The sequence below is a fragment of the Mobula hypostoma genome, chromosome 17, assembly GCF_963921235.1.
Source record: "Mobula hypostoma chromosome 17, sMobHyp1.1, whole genome shotgun sequence".
NCBI lineage: Eukaryota > Metazoa > Chordata > Chondrichthyes > Myliobatiformes > Myliobatidae > Mobula > Mobula hypostoma.
Window position 1 is genome coordinate 62,295,112 of NC_086113.1, and position 20,032 is coordinate 62,315,143.

A 20,032-nucleotide genomic window follows, 5' to 3' on the forward strand; every position below is an offset into this window, starting at 1 on the left:
AGGTTAACCATCCAGAAACAACTTCTTTATCTATAGCTGCTCAATGAAAATGTACATAAATTACACAGCTGAAACCTGAGCCAAGTCACAGGCTACTGACCAACACATGAAAAAGCCAAAAGATTCAAGAAATAACAGAAGATTACAGTTAGTTTAGGCAAACTTCATAAATGCCATGGCAAAGCCTTTAAATACAACAAATTGATAGTTGGAGTGATCCAACTAAAAAAAAGGCCAAAGCAAAGGTGATGACATACCCACTCCTAGATAGATTTGAGCCATCTCCAATCATTAATATACTTCACAGCATTAAAGGTAAAGTATCAGGAACATAACTATTATTCATTACCTGATTAGTAACTTCAAGTGTGCTGGGATTATAAGTGGTTACAGCATGTGTACCGACAGAAAAGACTCTCTTATACCTAAAAAAGGAAAACATAAGCATGGGTAAACACATCTATTTCTGTATAGAGCAACACGCACAAAATGTTGGAGGAACTTAGTGGCTCAGGCAGCACCAAAGGAAATGAATAAAACGTCAAAATCTCAGGCAGAGATCCTTCTTTCGGACTGGAAAGGAAGAAGGAAGATGCCAGAATAAAAAGGTGAGGGGTAGGGGAACTAACTAGAAGATGAAAGATAAAGACACATGGGTACAAAAGGTAAATAGTTGAAGGAATCTGAAAGGAGAGGAGAGTGGACCATGGGAGAAAGGAGGGGGCATGGGTGAGGAGGTGACAGGCAGTTGAGGAGACAAGCTAAGACGTCAGAGTGGAGAACAGTAGAGGGGAGGAGGAGGAAAATTTTTACCAGAAGGAGGAATCGATGTTAATGCCATCAGGTTGGAGGCTACCCAGATGAAATGTAAGGTATTGCTCTTCCACCCTGAGAGTGGCTTCATCGTGACAAAAGAGGCGGTCGGCATGTCAGAATGGGAATGTGGATAGGAGTTTAAATGGTTAACCACTGCGAAACTCCACTCTTGGCAGATGGAGCAGAGGAGTTCGATAAAGTGATCCCAAATATATGTAGGGTTTCACAAATGTAGAGGAGGCCGCATCGGGAGCACCGGATAGTTTGCTATTGAAAAAGTTTTGGTTAATTTGAACATTAGTTAATTCAGCAGTTCAGCTTAAAATTACTGAATAGTGCAATTTCCTAACCTTTTCACATCAACAGGTTTTAGGTGCTTAGTGCAGCTACTGTTTTGTCTTCATATTTATTCATGTCAGTACATGATTGGATAGTTTATTCTACTCGTAGGAATATTTCTGAATTCTTACCAATTACCTTTCAATATTAGATATTAACCAATAACATTCTATAACCAGCATTCTCAAAACACTAAATTCCCACTTACTCCACAGACTTGTTACTTTCATTGGGCAACTCCAAAATAGTTTTTTTCTCTTCAAACTGCTCCTAGTCTTGGTTCTTTCCCAAATAATTGCTACGAGTTTGTATCTGCTCAAGTAAATTTTCCATTATGATCATTCTTCTTACCTGCTTCTTGTTACTAGTCTGAGCAGTGCTCCCTCAACAGGCTTTTTAGGTTCCCGTTACGAATGGGATCCTAAACAAAGTTTATTCTCTTTTCCTCTTCCAACCATTACATTTGAAAACAGCTAAAATTTCCCAAAACTTACTGATTAATGGATTCAATTATCTGTTTTCCCCAACAATGGTAGCCTGCAAATATCTTATGAGCACAATTTATTCATAGTCTCATCTCCTCCATCATGCTTTCTGTTTGGTGCTTATACTTTTCCTTCTGCCATATTACCATAGGCCAGCTGGTGGCACAATGGCATCAGCACCAGACTCTGGAGCGAGGCTCCCAAGTTCGAATCCAAGTTGGGCCACCCCCCGAGCACATTTGCCATCTGTGCCGGGTTGAGCGTCGAGCTAGCCACTCAGCCTCGTTAAAAAGGGTCGAGTCAGGAACGTTCATATCGTGACCCAGTTAATCCGAAAGGAGACCAGTCCTGACACCACGCGCCAGACAAAAATGGTTGTCTGTCTGGTGCGACACGCTAAAAAAAAACCACAGCCCCCCAACCTCCCCAGCCACCCGTCTCCAAGGCTTCCAAACACATTATCGTATTCAATAACAAGCAAGAGAAAATCTGCAGATGCTGTACATCCAAGCAACGCACACAAAATGCTGGAGGAACTCAGCAATCCAGGCAGCAGCTAGGAAAAGAGTACAGTCAACTGGAGAAAGAAGCTAGGGAGTAGATTTAAAAGGTAAGGGGGAGGGAAAGAGAAACACCAGGTGTTAGATGAAATCTGCGGGGGGGGGAGAGAATGAAGTAATGAGCTGGGAAGTTGGTGAAAGAGACAAAGCCATGGAAGAAAGAAAAGGGGGGAGGACCACCAGAGGGAGATGATGGGCAGGCAAGGAGATGAGGTGAAAGACAGGAAAGAGGATGGGAAATGGAGAAGCAGTGGTGATGGGGAGGTGCGACATTACCGGAAGTTTGAGAAATCGATGACCATATCATCAGGTTGAAGGCTACCCAAATGGAATACAAGGTGTTGTTCCTCCAACCTATGTGTGGCATCCTCACAACAGTGGAGGAGGCTATGGATTGACATATTGGAATGGGAATGGGAAGTGGAATTAAAATGGATGGCCACAGGAAGATCCAGGTAGGTGCTTGGCAAAGCGGTCTCCCAATCTACGTCGAGTCTCACCAATATACAGGACGTCACACCAGGAGCACCAAACACAGTAAATGACCCCAACAGACTCACAGCTGAAGTGTTGCCTCACCTGGAAGGACTGTTTAGGGCCCTGAATGGTGGTGAAGGAGGACGTTTAGGGACAGGTGTTGCACTTGTTCCACTTGCAAGGATAAGTGCCAGCAGATCAGTGGGGAGGGATGAATGGACAAGGGAGTTGCTTAGGGATTGATTCCCATCCCTGAAGAAAGTGGAGGGGGGGGAAGGGGAGAGAAGATTTGCTTGGTGGCAGGATTCACAGCTAATACTATAGCCTATAGCTGCAAGTTCTTGGTTTGCAAAAGAAGGCAGATATAAAAAAGAGATTGTTTTGCATGGTTCTGTGAAAGCTCAATTTCAAGTTTAACCATACAAATGAATACAACCAAATAGCATACCTCCAGGATCAAGGTACAAAACCCAGGATCAACAGCCACTCACAGCACATTTAATTACAATAACAAAGGGATACAGTTACAAAAATATAAAATAATAATATAGTCCAAGTGTCATGGCCTGTAGATTGATGATGCATGGATTTGTCCTGGAGCCACGTTCCTGCAAAAAAAAGCCCAGAGCTCACACAAGCACAGCCACAGACAAAGGCAATTCAGCTTGTCTTCCACCAAGCGAACTCTAGAGAAGCTGCACCAGCTCTGGCATCTCCTTCCCTGGTGGCTGCAACAAGCAATCGCAAGGTAAGAGGGCGTGGTCAATGCAACAACCGAGGAAACGCAGCTCCCCTGCCACTGATCTCGCCAATGAACCAGTGAATCAAACTGACAGTTTTCTACATTACCGATGTCCAAGAAGGCCTTACGACCACAATAAGATTGTCCAAGCCAATTATTTCTACCGTTTGTTGAACCACACACCACCTGACACCTTCTTCCCTGAGTGGCTAAAGCAGACTTCAATATGGTGTGCAACATGTCCAGCTCCACCGCTATCAAGCAACTCATTAGATAGGTAGTGCTGTAGACCCGCAGTACCTGAGGTCCTTTTTAACCAGCAGTCTCAGGATCATACAAAAGATGAAAGATGGACCCAGAGAGGCTGTTGTGACCAAATATGCAGCCGTTATACCAGAAGCAAAATCAGGAATGTGAAATTAAAAATTTTGCAAAGAGTTAACACAGGCACAATGGACAGAATGGCCACTGAGCTCTTGAGCAGCAGGACTTCATAGATTTGTTTGCAGCATTAGTTTTCTTTTCCTTTAGCTGAAGCAATTGCATAATTACAGAGTCTTGCTTAAAATGCACTTTAAATCAATGTTGATTGAAGAGTGCATAAGTACTGCCTCATATAATGCTGATACTTTTAGAAACTTAATGAAATACTCAGACCTTATATTAGTCTGCATTCAAAATGCTTTCTTTCTCCCCCAACCAACTCCAACTCCATTTTTTCCATAAGTTTGGTCACAAAACAGCTGAATGGACCAAAGGATGAATTCAGTAAACAATTAAACAGAAAAATGTTGAATACTAGTTATCAATTCTGGAACACAAACAAAATACTGTTCAATTATAGTTGATTTTGCAAACACTGAAAGAAATCTTAACAGTATTAGACAGGAACTTTTAAAGATTAATTGTTAGCCAGTAAACGGGTCATCTGGCAAGTTGCAGACTTTTGAATGTAGGAAGAGTTCAGGATGAACATGTTCCTGTTAGAGTAAAGGGTAAGGCTGGCAGGATTAAGCAATCTAGGCTGATTGAGGGAAATTAAGTCTCTTAATTAAGAGATGTAGAAATACACTCAAGAGAAAGTAGGAGTGCAAGACATCGTGAAATAACCTTGGCAGTTAGGTTAAATGAGAATGACAAGATATTCTACAATAAAGAGAAAGGACCCTCAAGGCAGTGTAGTTAGTCATCTTTGTGTGGAACCACAGGAGATGGGCAGGATTTTTTTTTTTTAATTGGTATTTTACCTATGTATTTACTCAGGGAAGAAAATAGTGATGTCTTGAAACAAACCAACATAGAAACATAGAAAATAGGTGCAGGAGCAGGCCATTCGGCCCTTCGAGCCTGCACCGCCATTTATTATGATCATGGCTGATCATCCAACTCAGAACCCAGCCTTCCCTCCATACCCCGTGACCCCTGTAGCCACAAGGGCCATATCTAACTTCCTCTTAAACACAGCCAATGAACCGGCCTCAACAGTTTGCTGTGGCAGAGAATTCCACAGATTCACCACTCTCTGTGTGAAGAAGTTTTTCCTAATCTCAGTCCTAAAAGGCTTCCCCTCTATCCTCAAACTGTGACCCCTCGTTCTGGACCTCCCCAACATCGGGAACAATCTTCCCGCATCTAGCCTGTCCAATCCCTTTAGGATCTTATACGTTTCAATCAGATCCCCTCTCAATCTTCTAAATTCCAACGAGTACAAGCCCAGTTCATCCAGTCTTTCTTCATATGAAAGACCTGCCATCCCAGGAATCAATCTGGTGAACCTTCTTTGTACTCCCTCTATGGCAAAGATGTCTTTCCTCAGATTAGGGGACCAAAACTGCACACAATACTCCAGGTGTGGTCTCACCAAGGCCTTGTACAACTGCAGTAGTACCTCCCTGCTCCTGTACTCGAATCCTCTCGCTATAAATGCCAGCATACCGTTCGCCTTTTTCACCGCCTGCTGTACCTGCATGCCCACTTTCAATGACTGGTGTATAATGACACCCAGGTCTCGTTGCACCTCCCCTTTTCCTAATCGGCCACCATTCAGATAATAATCTGTTTTCCTATTTTTGCCACCAAAGTGGATAACTTCACATTTATCCACATTAAATTGCATCTGCCATGAATTTGCCCACTCACCCAACCTATCCAAGTCACCCTGCATCCTCTTAGCATCCTCCTCACTGCTAACACTGCCACCCAGCTTCGTGTCATCCGCAAACTTGGAGATGCTGCATTTAATTCCCTCATCCAAGTCATTAATATATATTGTAAACAACTGGGGTCCCAGCACTGAGCCTTGCGGTACCCCACTAGTCACCACCTGCCATTCTGAAAAGGTCCCGTTTATTCCCACTCTTTGCTTCCTGTCTGCTAACCAATTCTCCACCCACACCAATACCTTACCCCCAATACCGTGTGCTTTAAGTTTGCACACTAATCTCCTGTGTGGGACCTTGTCAAAAGACATTACAAAAGAGGTGCTGCTGGCAGTTTTAAGGCACATAAAGGCATTCCAGCATTCGACCAAGTGCATTAAAGTGCATTATGGGAAGGTAAGAAAAGAAATTGATGGTGCCCTGGCAGGGATCTTGTCATCATGGGTGAAAGCATGGCTAATGTTGTGCCTTTATTTAAAGACAGCTTGCTCCCTGTGACAAGCCAGGAACTACAGACCAGTACGCCCATCAGCAGTGGGAAAGTTACTGGAGAGGATTCTGATAGATATGGGCTACCTGCATTTGAAAAGGCTAGTAGTAAGAATGGTTTTTCCATAGTAAATAGTGTCTCAAATTTGATTTAGTTCTATTGAAAAGCTGACCAAGAGAACTGAAAAAGCCAGAAGTGGTAGATATTGTCTATGTGAACTTTAAAAAGACTCTGTGTGTTAAGCTGATCTAGAACAGTGGTCCCCAACATGTGGAAACTATATGATTTGGCGATATGGAACGATATGAGTCAGCTGCACCTTTCCTCATTTCCTGTCACGCACTGTTGAACTTGAACTCCTCCACCTCCCACGTCGGCCGGTCCGCAAGATCGTCAATATTAAACCGGTCCGCGATGCACAAAAGGTTGGGGACCGCTGATCTAGAAGATTAGATTACATTACATGGTTGCAGAGTGAGCTAGCTAGCTAATGAAATACAAAATTAGCTTGGTGGTAGGAGTCAGACTGCGATAGTTATTTTTCAGATTGGAAGCCTGCAGTCAGTGGTGTGTGACAGAAATCCATCTTAGGTCCACTATTGCTTAATGATTTGGATGAGAATATAGGTGGTGTGGTTAGCAAATTTGCAGATGACAAAAAACTGGTGGTATGATAGCCAGGGAAGAATGTTACCCAAGACTACAACATGATCGAGATCAACTGAGAAAGTGGGCCAAGGAACTACAGTTGGAATTCCAACAAAGACAATGCATTGGGTTTTACTAAGTTAAACCAGGGCAAGACTTACACAATAGATGATAAATCCCTAGAGAGATCTTTAAAATCGGGACCCAGGAGTACAAGTACATAGTTCCCTGAAAGTGGTGACACAGGTAGACAGGTGAAGGAAGTGTTTAGTATACTTACCTTCATCAGGGTACTGAGTAGAAGAGTTGGGATGTTATGTTACAGTTAAAAAAGGATGAAGAGATTCACGATATTACTAGTATAAGACAGCTCAAGTTGAAAGGAGAGGCTGATTAGGCCAAGGTTATTTTTCCATATAGGAGACTAAGAGGCAACCTTACAGAGGTACATAAAATCTTGAGGGGCATGATTGGTCACAGTCACAGACTTCCCGCCTCAGGATAAGAGTGTCCAAAACTAGGGCCTTGGGTTTAAAGTGGAGGCAAGGGGGAGATTTAGATTAGATTAGATTCAACTTTATTGTCATTGTGCCAAGTACAGATATAAAGCCAATGAAATGCAGTTAGCATCTAACCAGAAATGCAAAGAATAGAGTTGTTTACAAATAACTGCGAATAAAGGGAAACATGATGGACAGGTTTTTTCACATAGTGGGTATATGGATTAAGCTGCCAAAGGAACTACTGTAAGACATGTACGTTTATAAGATAGATAGTTAAATACAGTTGCAAGAAAAAGTTGTGAGCCCTTTGCAATTACCTGGTTTTCTGCATTACTCAAAATATAGTCTGATCTTCATTTTAGTCTCAATATTAGACAAACATAATCTGCCTAAACCATTAATACACAACTGTACTTTCCATATCTTTATTGAACACAGAGTTCACTCATTCACAGTCCAGGCTGGGAAAAGTCTGTAAAGCCTTGTATTTAATAACTGATGGAACCTCCTTTAGCAGCAATAACCTCCAACAAATGTTTCCTGTAACTGCTGAACGGCACAATGATGGGGAGAAATCTTACACCGTTCCTCCATACAAAACTGTTTCAGTTCATCAATATTTCTGGGACACCTGTTATTTCCATGAACAGCCCACTTCAGGTCATACCACAGCATCTCCATTGGGTTAAGGTCTGGACTGACGGCCATTCCAAAACACAAATTTTCTTCGGTTTGTTTTTTTAAAAAAAAACTGTTCTGTTGTTGATTTACCCTTTTGTTTCCGATCACTGCCTCGTTGCATCTAACTTCTATTAAGCTTCAGGTGATGAACTGTTACCCTGACACTCTCCTGTAAATGTCTTCACACAATTTTGAATTCATTGTTCCCTCAATGATTGCAAGCTGTCCAGATCCTGAGGCAGCAAAGCAGCCCCCAAACCATGATGTACCTTCCACCATGCTTCACAGTTGGGATGTGGTTTTGGTGTTGGTGTGCAGTGCCCTTTCTCCTCCAAACAAAGTATTGTGCATTTCTGCCAAAAATTCAATTTTTCCCCACATCTGTCCACAAAACATTGTCCCAGAAGTGTTGTGGAACATCCAGGAGGTGTTGAGACATACAGCAATGTTTTTTTTTGGGAGAGCACTGGTTTCCTCAATAGTGTCCTACCATGAACACCATTCTTGTTCAGTGTTTTTCTAATAGTGGATACACGAACAGAGACTTTAAGCATATTCTAAATATTTCTGCAGGTCTTTTGCTGTTACCCTTGGGTTCTTTTTCACCTTCTTCAGCATTGCATGTTGAGCTCTTGGTGTGATCTTTGCAGGATGCCCACACCTAGGGAGAGCAGCAACAGTACTGAATTCCCTCTATTTGTAGACAATTTCTCTTACCATGTACTGATGAACACTCAAGGTCTTTAGAAATGCTTGTGCAGCCTTTTCCAGCTTCATGCATCTCTATATAACACTCGCTTCACCTAGCAGCTTAATATAGGGGGTGATAACCCCACTGCCCGGCCAAACTTAAGAAATTTCGTTTGGGTGGATGCTGCGCGATATGTCCCGTTACAAATCTGTACCCCAAAATAGCAAACAGTACACAATATGCAATTAAACGATTAAGTTTTATAACTCTTACTTTGACTATATAGTTAGTAGAAAAACGAAATATAAAAGGAAAAGGACCCAAATCTTATTAAACAGTCTGTTGCGTAAAGTTGGAGCTCACAGATAAATCGATCATTCACCATCGACCTTCTCCAATTGTCGCTGTCCTTCGGACCCTTGCTCCGAGTCCACCCCGTCCGGCGGTCTACCAAATCTCTCCATTCGTGTCTTCTCTCTTCACTTCTCTCTCCCCCTCTGGCAAAAGCCCGCGAAATCAACTGCTTCCAGAATCACAAGGCAGGGCAACAAAATCCTGATTGGCTAACATGCATTCATAGTCCTGTTATCTCCAGCCATAACCCAAACATTGCTGCTACAGAGAAATGGTTACTTCAGTAGTGAACATTACAAAAAAACCATTACATTAGCAGTGAAACCTTACAGCGCGTGTTATGTACCAGCAGCAATAGATCACAAATGGAGTCTGGTTTCGATGTTAAAAGCACTATCTTTATTAGTATCTACTCCAAATATAAAAGTTTAAACGAAATAAACAGATGTTAATAGTGTTATGTGTATATATGTGTGTGTGGTTCCCAAACAGTCAAGTTCAGGAACAGTTCTTAAGATGGCAAAGTAGAAAAGGTTCAGTAATCCACAGAATAAATGAGTGAGGGGAGAGATTTGTAAAATGTAGAGAGAAGGCGATTACGAAGAAACTCCACAGGTTCCACAATAGATAAACAAAATAACAGTCGCCGAAGATCTTCTGTCAAGTCGTTCCAAAATCCACTTAGAAATATCACCAGGTGACAGTCACAGGAATATCGTCTTCAAGTGATTACCACGTAACACCCCGATTCCAAGTAAGGGCCAACAAAAGTGATACCACAGGATACTCCAACAAATCCATACATATGGATTACAGGAAGTGACAGTCACACATCTGTTGTGTAGACAGAGAGAGAGACAGAGAGAGACAGAAGCCAGCTGCCACAGCTTGTGACTGACGTCATAGTCCTGCCTCACTCAGGCATTTAAAGCAACACCCACAGTAAACGGACCTGCAGTCTCGTAACACGCGTTACATCTATAATTCTTCTTCCAAGGTCCTCTGAAAGTTATTTTGATCGAGGCATAGTGCACATAAACAGACCTTTCTTGAGAAGAACAGGCTCAATTAGTAACCTGACTTTGTGTCCCTTTTATAAGGCAGGGTACCTCTACAACCCACACCTCCAATCTCATCTCATTGATAGGAACACCCAACTTCAAATAGCTTTTGTAGAAGGCATTACTCCAGATATTCACATACCTTTTTTTGAACCTAGACTGTGATTGTTTAATTGGTGTATTCAGTATTGATGAGAAGTAGTGCAATTGTTTGTGTTACTAGTTTAGGCAGATTGTGTTTGTCTATTATGGTGGCTTGGATGAAGATCAGACCACATTTTATGACTAAATAATGTTGAAAACCAGGTCATTGCAAAGGATTCACAAATATTTTCTTGCAACTGTAATTGGGAAAGGTTTAGAGGGAGATGGCCCAAAGCAAACATTTGGGACTAGCTCAGGAAGACAACTTGGTCAGTGTGTACATACGAGTTAGACTGACAGGCCCAGTTCCATGCTGTACAACTATGGGTTACTCACATTTATGGTTTTGGATTTATAACAGCACAAATTGACAATTCTTACTGTTATTCTTATGCACTTTATTGATCCTCACAGCAAAATCTACATGACCATGAATTTCACAGCTCTTAACCTACAACTGCAATGTCATGAACTACAAATCAAGGAGATTTGGAAAACTGCTGTCAACTGAAACTCCTGTATATCAGTTTCATGGACAACATGCAGAAATCAGGAAGGAAGACCTTCAAATGCAACTGAAAATCATTAGAAGCAATTTAAAAAGTTCAAAACAGAAACAGTAATTAAATCACTTAATCATAAGTGTTTTCTTAAGTGATCCAAAATAAGCCATCAAAATCAATATTTGAAAGAACTTACTTTCCCCTCCACGAGTGCTTTGTTGTGAAGAAGCAGGCCAAATCTTTATTCTCTTTGATGACGTTCATTTTAAAGTCTGGCCTGAAAAACAAATTTGTTATACTTATAAGCATTAGGCAAATGAAGCACCATTCAGAACTCCTTGGTATTGCAACTAGGTGCACTGAGGCATTGTCAGCGTGTGAAGCCCAGAAGCCAATTTCCACACAGAAGCTCACACAATTGGCCATATCTAATGGCAGCATACAGAGGAGCAGAACTTGCATTTAAAGTTCAAGTTCAAAGTACATTTATTATCAATGGATGCAGTATACAACTCTGAAATTCATCTTCTCCAGACAACCACAAAACAAAGAAAAACATTGAGGTTGTTCAATAGAAACATCAACTCCCCCCTTACAAAAAAGAAATCAGGCAAACGGCAAAACAGCAACAAGAGCATCAACACACACGCACACACACGTGCACGCACACGCGCACGCACGCGCACACGCACACACACGCCAAAGAAAATGCATACAAATATTGGGACCAGCAAACCACAAACCTGGACTAGTCAGAATAGCATTCAAATTTCCCATTAGAGCAACATGGAGAAATTCAAGGTTGATGTGTGCGTTACTTCCGTTTCTACCCCTCTGGTATTCTCAGGCCTCGATTACTGAGTGAAAGGATTTCTTCCTCATTTCTGCTGTAATCCTTCTACTAGTTGTTTTTGTCACTTGTCATTTGACCCTCCCCCCACTGAGAAATAACTGCTTGCTATTTATTCCCAGTAAAATGTTTAGAATTCCAGCTTTACCTTCTAGCTCTTTAGTTCAATGCCTCACTAAAATAATTGTATGTACATACTGTCCTGACCTGCTATATTTAAAGATCTATGGATTTACACTGCCTGAACAGTTAGTTCTTCCACCTTCAACTTCCCACTTCACGTAAAATTCCAATAATACAATGCCCTTTATACTTAGGTGATACCAGAATGACAAATTTCAGGACTAGATATTACATTAACTTGCCAACACCAATTTTCTTTACTTTTAAGATGCTATAAATATATAGCATGATATTTCCACTAAATATAGCAAGTGTTAAAATTGTGCAAACTAGTGAAGCCAGTGCTCAACTACTGGATAACAGATTAGAATCTTACTGTATTTTGTATTCTTGCTTAGTACCGCATTCGTTATATATTACCTCACTTAGTGGTGCTAGAAAGTTTGTGAACCCATTAGGATTTTCTCTATTTCTGCATAAATATGACCTAAAATGTGATCAGATCTTCACGCAAGTCCTACAACTCAATAAAACCCAATTAAATAAAAACAAAAAGCATTGTACATGCTCATTTAATTATTGAGGAAAATATCCAAAATTACATGTATTATTCAGAAAAAGTATGTGAACCTTTGCTTTCAGTTACTGGTGTGACCCCCTTGTACAGCAATACCTTAAACCAAATGTTTCCGATTACTGTTGATCAGTCCTGCACATCAGCTTGGAAGAATTTTATGCCATTCTTCCTTATAAAACTGCTTCTACTCTGGGATGTTGGTGGGCTTCCTTGCATGAATGCTTGAATTCTACAACAATTCTACAGAAATAAGGTCAGGACTTTGACTCTGCCATTCCAAAACAGGAATTTTCTTTTTAAAACCATTCTGTTCTGATTTACTCTTGTCTTTCAGATCATTGTCTTGTTGCATTATCCAATTTCTATTAGACTTCAGATGATGGACGGACTGCTACCATGACATTCTCCTGTAAAATGTCTTGACACAATATTGAATTCATTGTTCCCTCAACGGTTGCAAGCTGTCCAGGCCCTGAGGCAGCAAAGCAGTCCTAACTCATGATGCTCCTTCTACCATGCTTCACAGTTGGGATGAAGTTTTGGTGTTGACGTGCAGTGCCCTTTTTCCTCCAAACATAGTGGTGAGCATTTCTGCCAAAAACTTCAACTTTTCTCTCATCTGTCTACAGAACATTGTCCCAGAACCATTGTGGTCTTTTGAAAATTTGAGACGCGCAGCAATTTTTTTTGGAGAGCAGTGGGTTCCTCCATGGTAATCTTCTATGAGCACCATTCTTGTTTAGTGTTTTTCTTATAGTGGACATGAACAGAGACTAGCATATTCTAGAGGTTTCTGCAGGTCTTTTGCTGTTACCCTTGAGTTCTTTTTCACCTCCTTCAGCATGGCACGCTGTGCTCTTGGTGTGATCTTTGCAGGATGCCCACTCCTAGGGAGAGTAGCAACAGTACTCAGTTTCCACCATTTGTAGACAACTTCTTTTACTGGGTACTGATGAACACTCAGGTCTCTAGAAATACTTTTGTGGCCTTTTCAGGCTTTGTGCATCTCTACAATTCTTCCAAGGTCCTCTGAACGTTGTTTTGATCAAGGCATGGTGCACATAAACAGATCTTTCTTGATAAGAGCAGGCTGTGTCAGTAACCTGAATTTGTGAGTCTTTTTTTATAGGGCAGGGCACCTCTACAACCCACACCTCCAATCTTATCTCATTGATTGGAACAACCGACTCTAATAGCTTTCAAACAATTTAAGCTAATACATGAATGCTCGAGTTTGCCATTCAGTACATGCTTTTCCCTTATCCTGTTTGCCTACTTTTTGAACAGATGAATTACGCAGTCAGCATGTGCTGCAAAATTAAGTTCAAACTGGCTCCCAACACTAACAATTTGCTTCCAATGCCACATATAACCCAGAGAAACATCTGAATTAGATTCCAAAAATCTGTTAGATATCAATACATAACCATTGCAGGAATAGAATAGTTTCAGCAATTTCTCCCACAAAAAGATTGACTATGTGCTCCCAAACATTAGTTTTCCTCATTGAACATCAAAACTTTGCACAAGTCAGTTGAATCTACAATTTGGACATACGTCAGACGAGCAGAATTTGCGAAATAATGCAAATCAGTTCAAATGCTACTGGATAAAAACTAGTTCATTAGACTAAAATCAAAATCACATTTGTGGTTCAAATGCTCACAGCCAATTTTTCAAAGTTTTACTTTTGCAGTGTGCCAATCAGCTAATGATTTTCAAATAAATTCTACTGCCTCAAAATACCAATAAACGCAAACCCAAAGCATCACAGTACAGTGGATTCCGGTTAATTGGGCCATTGGGTAATTGGGGCAGCCACTTATTTGGGATAGCTCTTAAAGAACAAAAGCTAATCGAGAAAATAGGACACTACACCACTTAATTGGGACAGGAAACTTTTGCCAAATAGTTTCTAACAAGCATCAGTCGCGTATACTTGAGTGGTTGTAGACACTACACCATGCTTAGAGCGAACAGTTTTTAAAATAGCCTCAGTTACGTGTTTGCATTCAAAAAGCAGAAATTTTTGTTGGTGAGAAATAAGCAGTACAACAGCTCAGAACCACTTTGCTCACTGTGGTTTCAAGCACTGAAGCCTGGAGATGCCAGAAATGGCCAGGAGCGAAAATGAATTGACTTTACTACTTCAACAACTTAGAAATTATAAAAAATAAGGTAATGACAATCTCAAATGTTACAATGAAAATGAAGATTTGAAGGATGCAATCGTCAAAAGCATTATATGAAGACAGTATGAAGGTATCTGCACTAAGTGTCTGTGCTTATTTTGTTCATGTACAGTCAATCAAGAGAACACAACAGCATACACTGGATGAATTCCTCCATCAATACCTTACAGAAACTAATACAGTTTTATAGTACTGTAGTAGTATTGATAGCATCCCAATTTGTTCTGCATTTCATTTAATACATAATTTGTTATTCAGTTAAACAGTAGTTTGTCTTTTTTATACACAACCATTTTCATGAAAATTCAACAAATTTCAGGGCTGAAATGGCTATTAGGAGAGGGCACAGTTTTAAGGTGCTTGTAAGTAGGTACAGAGGAGATGTTAAGGGCAAGTTTTTTTTTAATGCAGAGAGTGGTGAGTGCATGGAATGGGCTGCCGGCAACGGTGGTGGAGGGGGATACGACAGGGTCTTTTAAGAGACTCCTGGATAGGTACATGGAGCTTAGAAAAAATATAGACGACTATGAGTAAACCTAGGCAATTTCTAAAGTACATGTTCGGCACAGCATTGTGGGGTAAAGCTCCTGTACAGTGCTGTAGTTTTTCTGTTTCTAATTGGGACAGCTGCTTAATTGGGCCAAAATGTTCTGGTCTCAATGTGTCTCAATTAACTGCACCGCACTGTATTCAAACTAATGACAGGCAAACCAAAATCTAAAGGCAAGTAGTGTTTCTCTTACTACTCATTTTGATTTTATGTTCCTTCACTCAATTCCAATCTTCCTTACAGCTGAACAACTATATTCCATTTCCACCATGCCACCCTTCAATGTAATCTTTCATTTTTTGAATTAACTTCTTAAACAATGAAAGAAGTTAATCTCCACATTTCTCAGTTCTTTCAATCACTTATCTTGTTTTCTTACATTGTCATTCCTACATAAGCAAACTTCACTGACAGTTCCAGCCACAATCAAGAGAATCCTAAAACCAAATCTATAAAGATTGCATACATTTTGGTACACAACAGTATCTGTCTCATTTAAAAAAAAATAACCTTCCAAAATCTGCCTATTCTAAGACTATGCTTGCAGAATGGAAGATGACTATTGTTATAGGTCAATCATTCCCAGCCCCAAGAGATAGCATCCCTTAGATAGTGTCCTAGGCTCCAACATCTTCATCTGCCTAAAATAGCCGTCCTTCCTTCAGCATTTCAAAAACAAGGACATGTGCTGTTCAGGTGAGTTGGCAAGTTTGCAGACGACACAAAGGTTAGTGGTGTTGTAGATAGTGTAGAGGATTGTCAAAGATTACAGAGAGACATTGATAGGTTGCAGAAGTGGACTGAGAAGTGGCAAATGGAGTTCAACCCGGAGAAGTGTGAGGTGGTACACTTTGGAAGGACAAACTCCAAGGCAGAGTACAAAGTAAGTGGCAGGATACTTGGTAGTGTGGAGGAGCAGAGGGACCTGGGGGTACATGTCCACAGATCCCTGAAAGTTGCCTCACAGGTAGATAGGGTAGTTAAGAAAGCTTATGGGGTGTTAGCTTTCATAAGTCAAGGGATAGAGTTTAAGTGTAGCGAGGTAATGATGCAGCTCTATAAAACTCTGGTTAGGCCACACTTGGAGTACTGTGTCCAGTTCTGGTCACCTCACTATAGGATGTGGAAGCATTGGAAAGGGTACAGAGGAGATTTACCAGGATGCTGCCTGGTTTAGAGAGTATGCATTATGATCAGAGATTAAGGGAGCTAGGCTTTACTCTTTGGAGAGGAGGAGGTTGAGAGAAGACATGATAGAGGTATACAAGATATTAAGAATAGATAGAGTGGATAGCCAGCGCCTCTTCCCCAGGGCACCACTACTCAATATGAGGGGACATGGCCTTAAGGTAAGGGGTGGTAAGTTCAAGGGGGGTATTAGAGGAAGGTGTTTTTTTTTAAACTCAAGAGTGGTTGGTGCATGGAATACACTGCTTGACTCAGTGGTGGAGGCAGATACACTCGTGAAATTTAAGAGACTACTAAACAGGTATACGGAGGAATTTAAGGTGGGGGGGTTATATGGGAGGCAGGGTTTGAGGGTCGGCACAACAATGTGGGACAAAAGGCCTGTACCGTGCTGTACTATTCTATGTATCTATGTAAATACATATTCACCCTTTGCAAAATGAAGCCCATACCTGCATGTAGCAAGCCCTGAACATCATACAGGAGTGAGCTGAAAAGTGACAAATAACATCCATGTCACTAACAGGACAGAATCTAATGACATACCCTTGAGCTTCAAAGGCATCATTGCCAAGATCCTGCATCATCAATATTTTGTGGGACCAACAGGCCCAGCAACAAATATCACAGTGAAGAGAGCAAGTCTGAGATTTGGTGTCCTACGGCAAGTAGCACTTATTAATATCGAAGTATTTTCACCATCTGCAAGACATATCAGGAAAATGATAGGACACTCTCGTAGAGATTGATCTTTATCTTACTGAGGCCAAGTGGCAACCCTCAGACACCTCCTCTTCCCTAGCCCTTGAAAAAGATTCACTCTGGACCATTAGAAAATTGTCTCCATCACTATCACTATTCTAGAGAACACCCATCCATGCCACCAAACTCAGTTCTCTTATCCTGCATTGCTCTTTCCTACCTCCTACCCAAGATCCACAAACCTGACTGCCCAGGCAGATTGATTGTCTCTGCCTGCTCTTGCCCCACTGAACACGTGTCCTCATACCTCGACTACACTCTGTCCCCCTTGCTTCAGTCCCTTCCCACCTACATTCACACAACTTCACATGATCTCAATCTTCTCAACTTTCAATTTCCTGGCCCTGAACATCTAATTTTCATCATGGATGTCCAGTCCCTTTACACTTAAATCGCCCATCAAGAAGGCCTTAACGTTCCACACTTCTTTCTCAATAAAGACCAAACCAGTTCCTCTTCACCACCACCCTCCTCCATCTGGTAATACTGATCCTCACCCTCAACAATTTCTCCTTAGGCTCCTCCCACTTTCTCCAGACTCAAAGGATAGTCCTGGGCCCCAGCTAGCTTGCTTTTTCATTGGCTACTTAGTACATTCCAAGCCTTCCCTGGTAATTCTCCTCAACTCTTACTGTGCTACACTGGTGGTGCTTCATGCACCTATGGTGAACTCATAAATTTCATCAACTTTGCCTCCAGCATCCACTCTGCCTTTAAATTCACTTGGACCATTACTGACATCTCTTTCCCTTTCTCAATCTCTCTGTCTCTATCTCTGGAGACAAACTGTCTACTGATATCTTTTATAAACCTACTGATTCCCACGGTTATCTTGACTATACCTCTTCCCACCCTGTATTCTATAAAAATGCTATTCGCTTTTCTCAGTGCCTTCTTCTCCACCACACATGTTCCTAGGATGAACTTTCCTTTCCAGGACATCAGACATGCCCTCCTTCAAAGAACAGGGGTTTCCCTTCCTCCAACATTGATGCTACCCTCAGCCACATCTCCTGCATTTCCTGGACATCCACACTCACCCAATCTTCCTACTGCCTTTACAGGGATAGTTCCCCTTGTTCTCACCTACCACCCCAAGGGCCTCTGCATCTAACATATCATTTTCCACAACTCCCACCATCTCCACCAGGATCATACCACCAAACAAATTTTTAGTTCCCACCCCTACACTCTGCTTTCTGTAGGATCGCTACATCTATGTTTCCCTTGTCCTTTCACTCCTCCCACTAAGCTTCCTCTTGGGACACATCTGCAAGCAACAGATGTGTTAGACTTGCCCATTTATCTCCTCCCTCACCTCCATTCAGGGCTCCAAACACCCCCTCCAGGTGAGGCAACACTTCACCTGTGAATCTGCTGATGTTGTCTATTGTATCTGGTGCTCTTGACGCAGCCTCCTCTACATTGATGCGTCACAACACAAATGGGGGACCGCTTTGTCAAGCACATCTGCTCCTTCCAGGGAGGAATTTCCCAGTGGTCAACTATTTTAGTTCCTATCCCTATTCCAACATGTCGATCCATGGCCTCCTCTTTTACACAATAAGGCCGCTCGCAGGGCAGAAGAGCAACATCTCATCTCTCCTTACCTGCCTAACACCTCCCCCAGTATCCCTCCTTCCATTTCTCCCATGGTGTACTCACCTCTCCCATCAGATTCCTTTTCTAGCCTTTTACCTTTCCCACCCACCTGTCATCTACCACCTTCTAGCTGGTCCTCCTTCCCATCTTTTTATTCTGGCACCTTTCCTCTTCCTTTCCACTCATTAGGAAGGGTCTCCACCCAAAACATTTCCATTGATGCCGCCTAAACTGATAAGTTCCTGCAGTATTTTGTATTGCCCTGGATTTCCAGCATCCGCAGAATGTCATGTACAGTATGCCCAAACCCCAATGACTAAAGAAACTAGACACCATTCATTTTTTTAAAGCCCATTTGACTCATAAATCAATGGCTCAGTGACTGCAGTGTGTACCATCAGCACAATGCACTGCAGTTACTCATCCTGACCACTGCAACATCTCCCAAACCCATAACTTCCCCCCTCTAAACAGACATATGGGAACACAACTACCTGCAGATTCCAGAGATCCTGACCAGGAAATACCACCGGATTCAAACCTTGGAACTTCCTCCCCAACAGCACATAGAAAGTACCCTCATTAAAAGGAGTTCCAAGGTGGGAGTCAAGTACTACTTTCCCAAGGACAATTAGAAATGGGTAAAATATACCAGGCTTGACACTGATACCTAGAACCCAACACTAAACACTATTAAAATGCTTAATTAGTACCAATGCCACCTTGGCGCTCTCACATCAGCAGTTAAAAATAAAAATGTACAAGTGTAAGCAATCAATATCAAAGCTCAGAACCAAAAAAAAACAGGCAAGATCAACACCAAAGATTATCAATTTACACCAAAAGGGCAGGCTGGCTCCTTACTGGATGATCAATGATTGTTCTGTGGATTGATGGCACCAGTTTTCGAGCAAATCCCATGTTTAACTGAATGCTCACATCTTTACATCCCACTCTTCCTAGGTTGACAAAAATAAACTTGCTCCAAAATATTTTAAAAAGGGCAGCAATCAAAGTCCCGATCTCTATGTACCATTACTATTATTGTTATATTTATTAATCTTGAAACTTAATAAAAAGATTGAAAAAAAAGAAAGTTATTGTATTGGATTGGGTGCTTTCAAGACAATTAGGCAATGATAGTACTACCATAAAATACAACCAGGGCAGCCTGAAACATAGTCTTGTTTTCAGAAGTATTTGCTGTTGCAAGGAGCTGAAATATACCAATTCATGATAAAACTGCTTCATATTTAATAGATGACACAAAATGCAGAAAATCACAACCACCTCCCAAAGACATCAATTTGTTGCAGAGTTAGGGGTGGTGGGGGGGGAGGGTAAAGGTCACGTTTAATTTCCTGTATCATTCAGCAATCATGCTTCATAACTAATACTTCAACCTTGGCAAATGTGGAAGAATCTCAAATGACATCTCTGCTCTATACACTGAAACTGGAAAGGTTTAAGGTACAAATCTAACTGCTGCAGATATGTAACTGCTAAGGTATAAATCTAAGTGCTGAACTTATCAA

General features: G+C 41.4%; 1 protein-coding gene across 6 annotated transcripts in view; it reads right to left on the bottom strand.

Annotated features, from left to right (window-relative positions):
* Positions 1 to 20,032, bottom strand: part of LOC134358075 (dnaJ homolog subfamily C member 13) — a 173,909-nt gene that overhangs the window by 140,238 nt on the left and 13,639 nt on the right. For all 6 annotated transcript variants that reach the window (XM_063069998.1, XM_063070000.1, XM_063069999.1 and 3 more), the window contains exons 2-3: positions 10,850 to 10,930; positions 350 to 425 (exon numbers count right to left, since the gene is read on the bottom strand). In XM_063069998.1, the coding sequence (XP_062926068.1) occupies positions 350 to 425; positions 10,850 to 10,917 (144 nt within the window). In that variant the 5' untranslated portion in view covers positions 10,918 to 10,930. The remainder of the gene's footprint in view (positions 1 to 349; positions 426 to 10,849; positions 10,931 to 20,032) is intronic.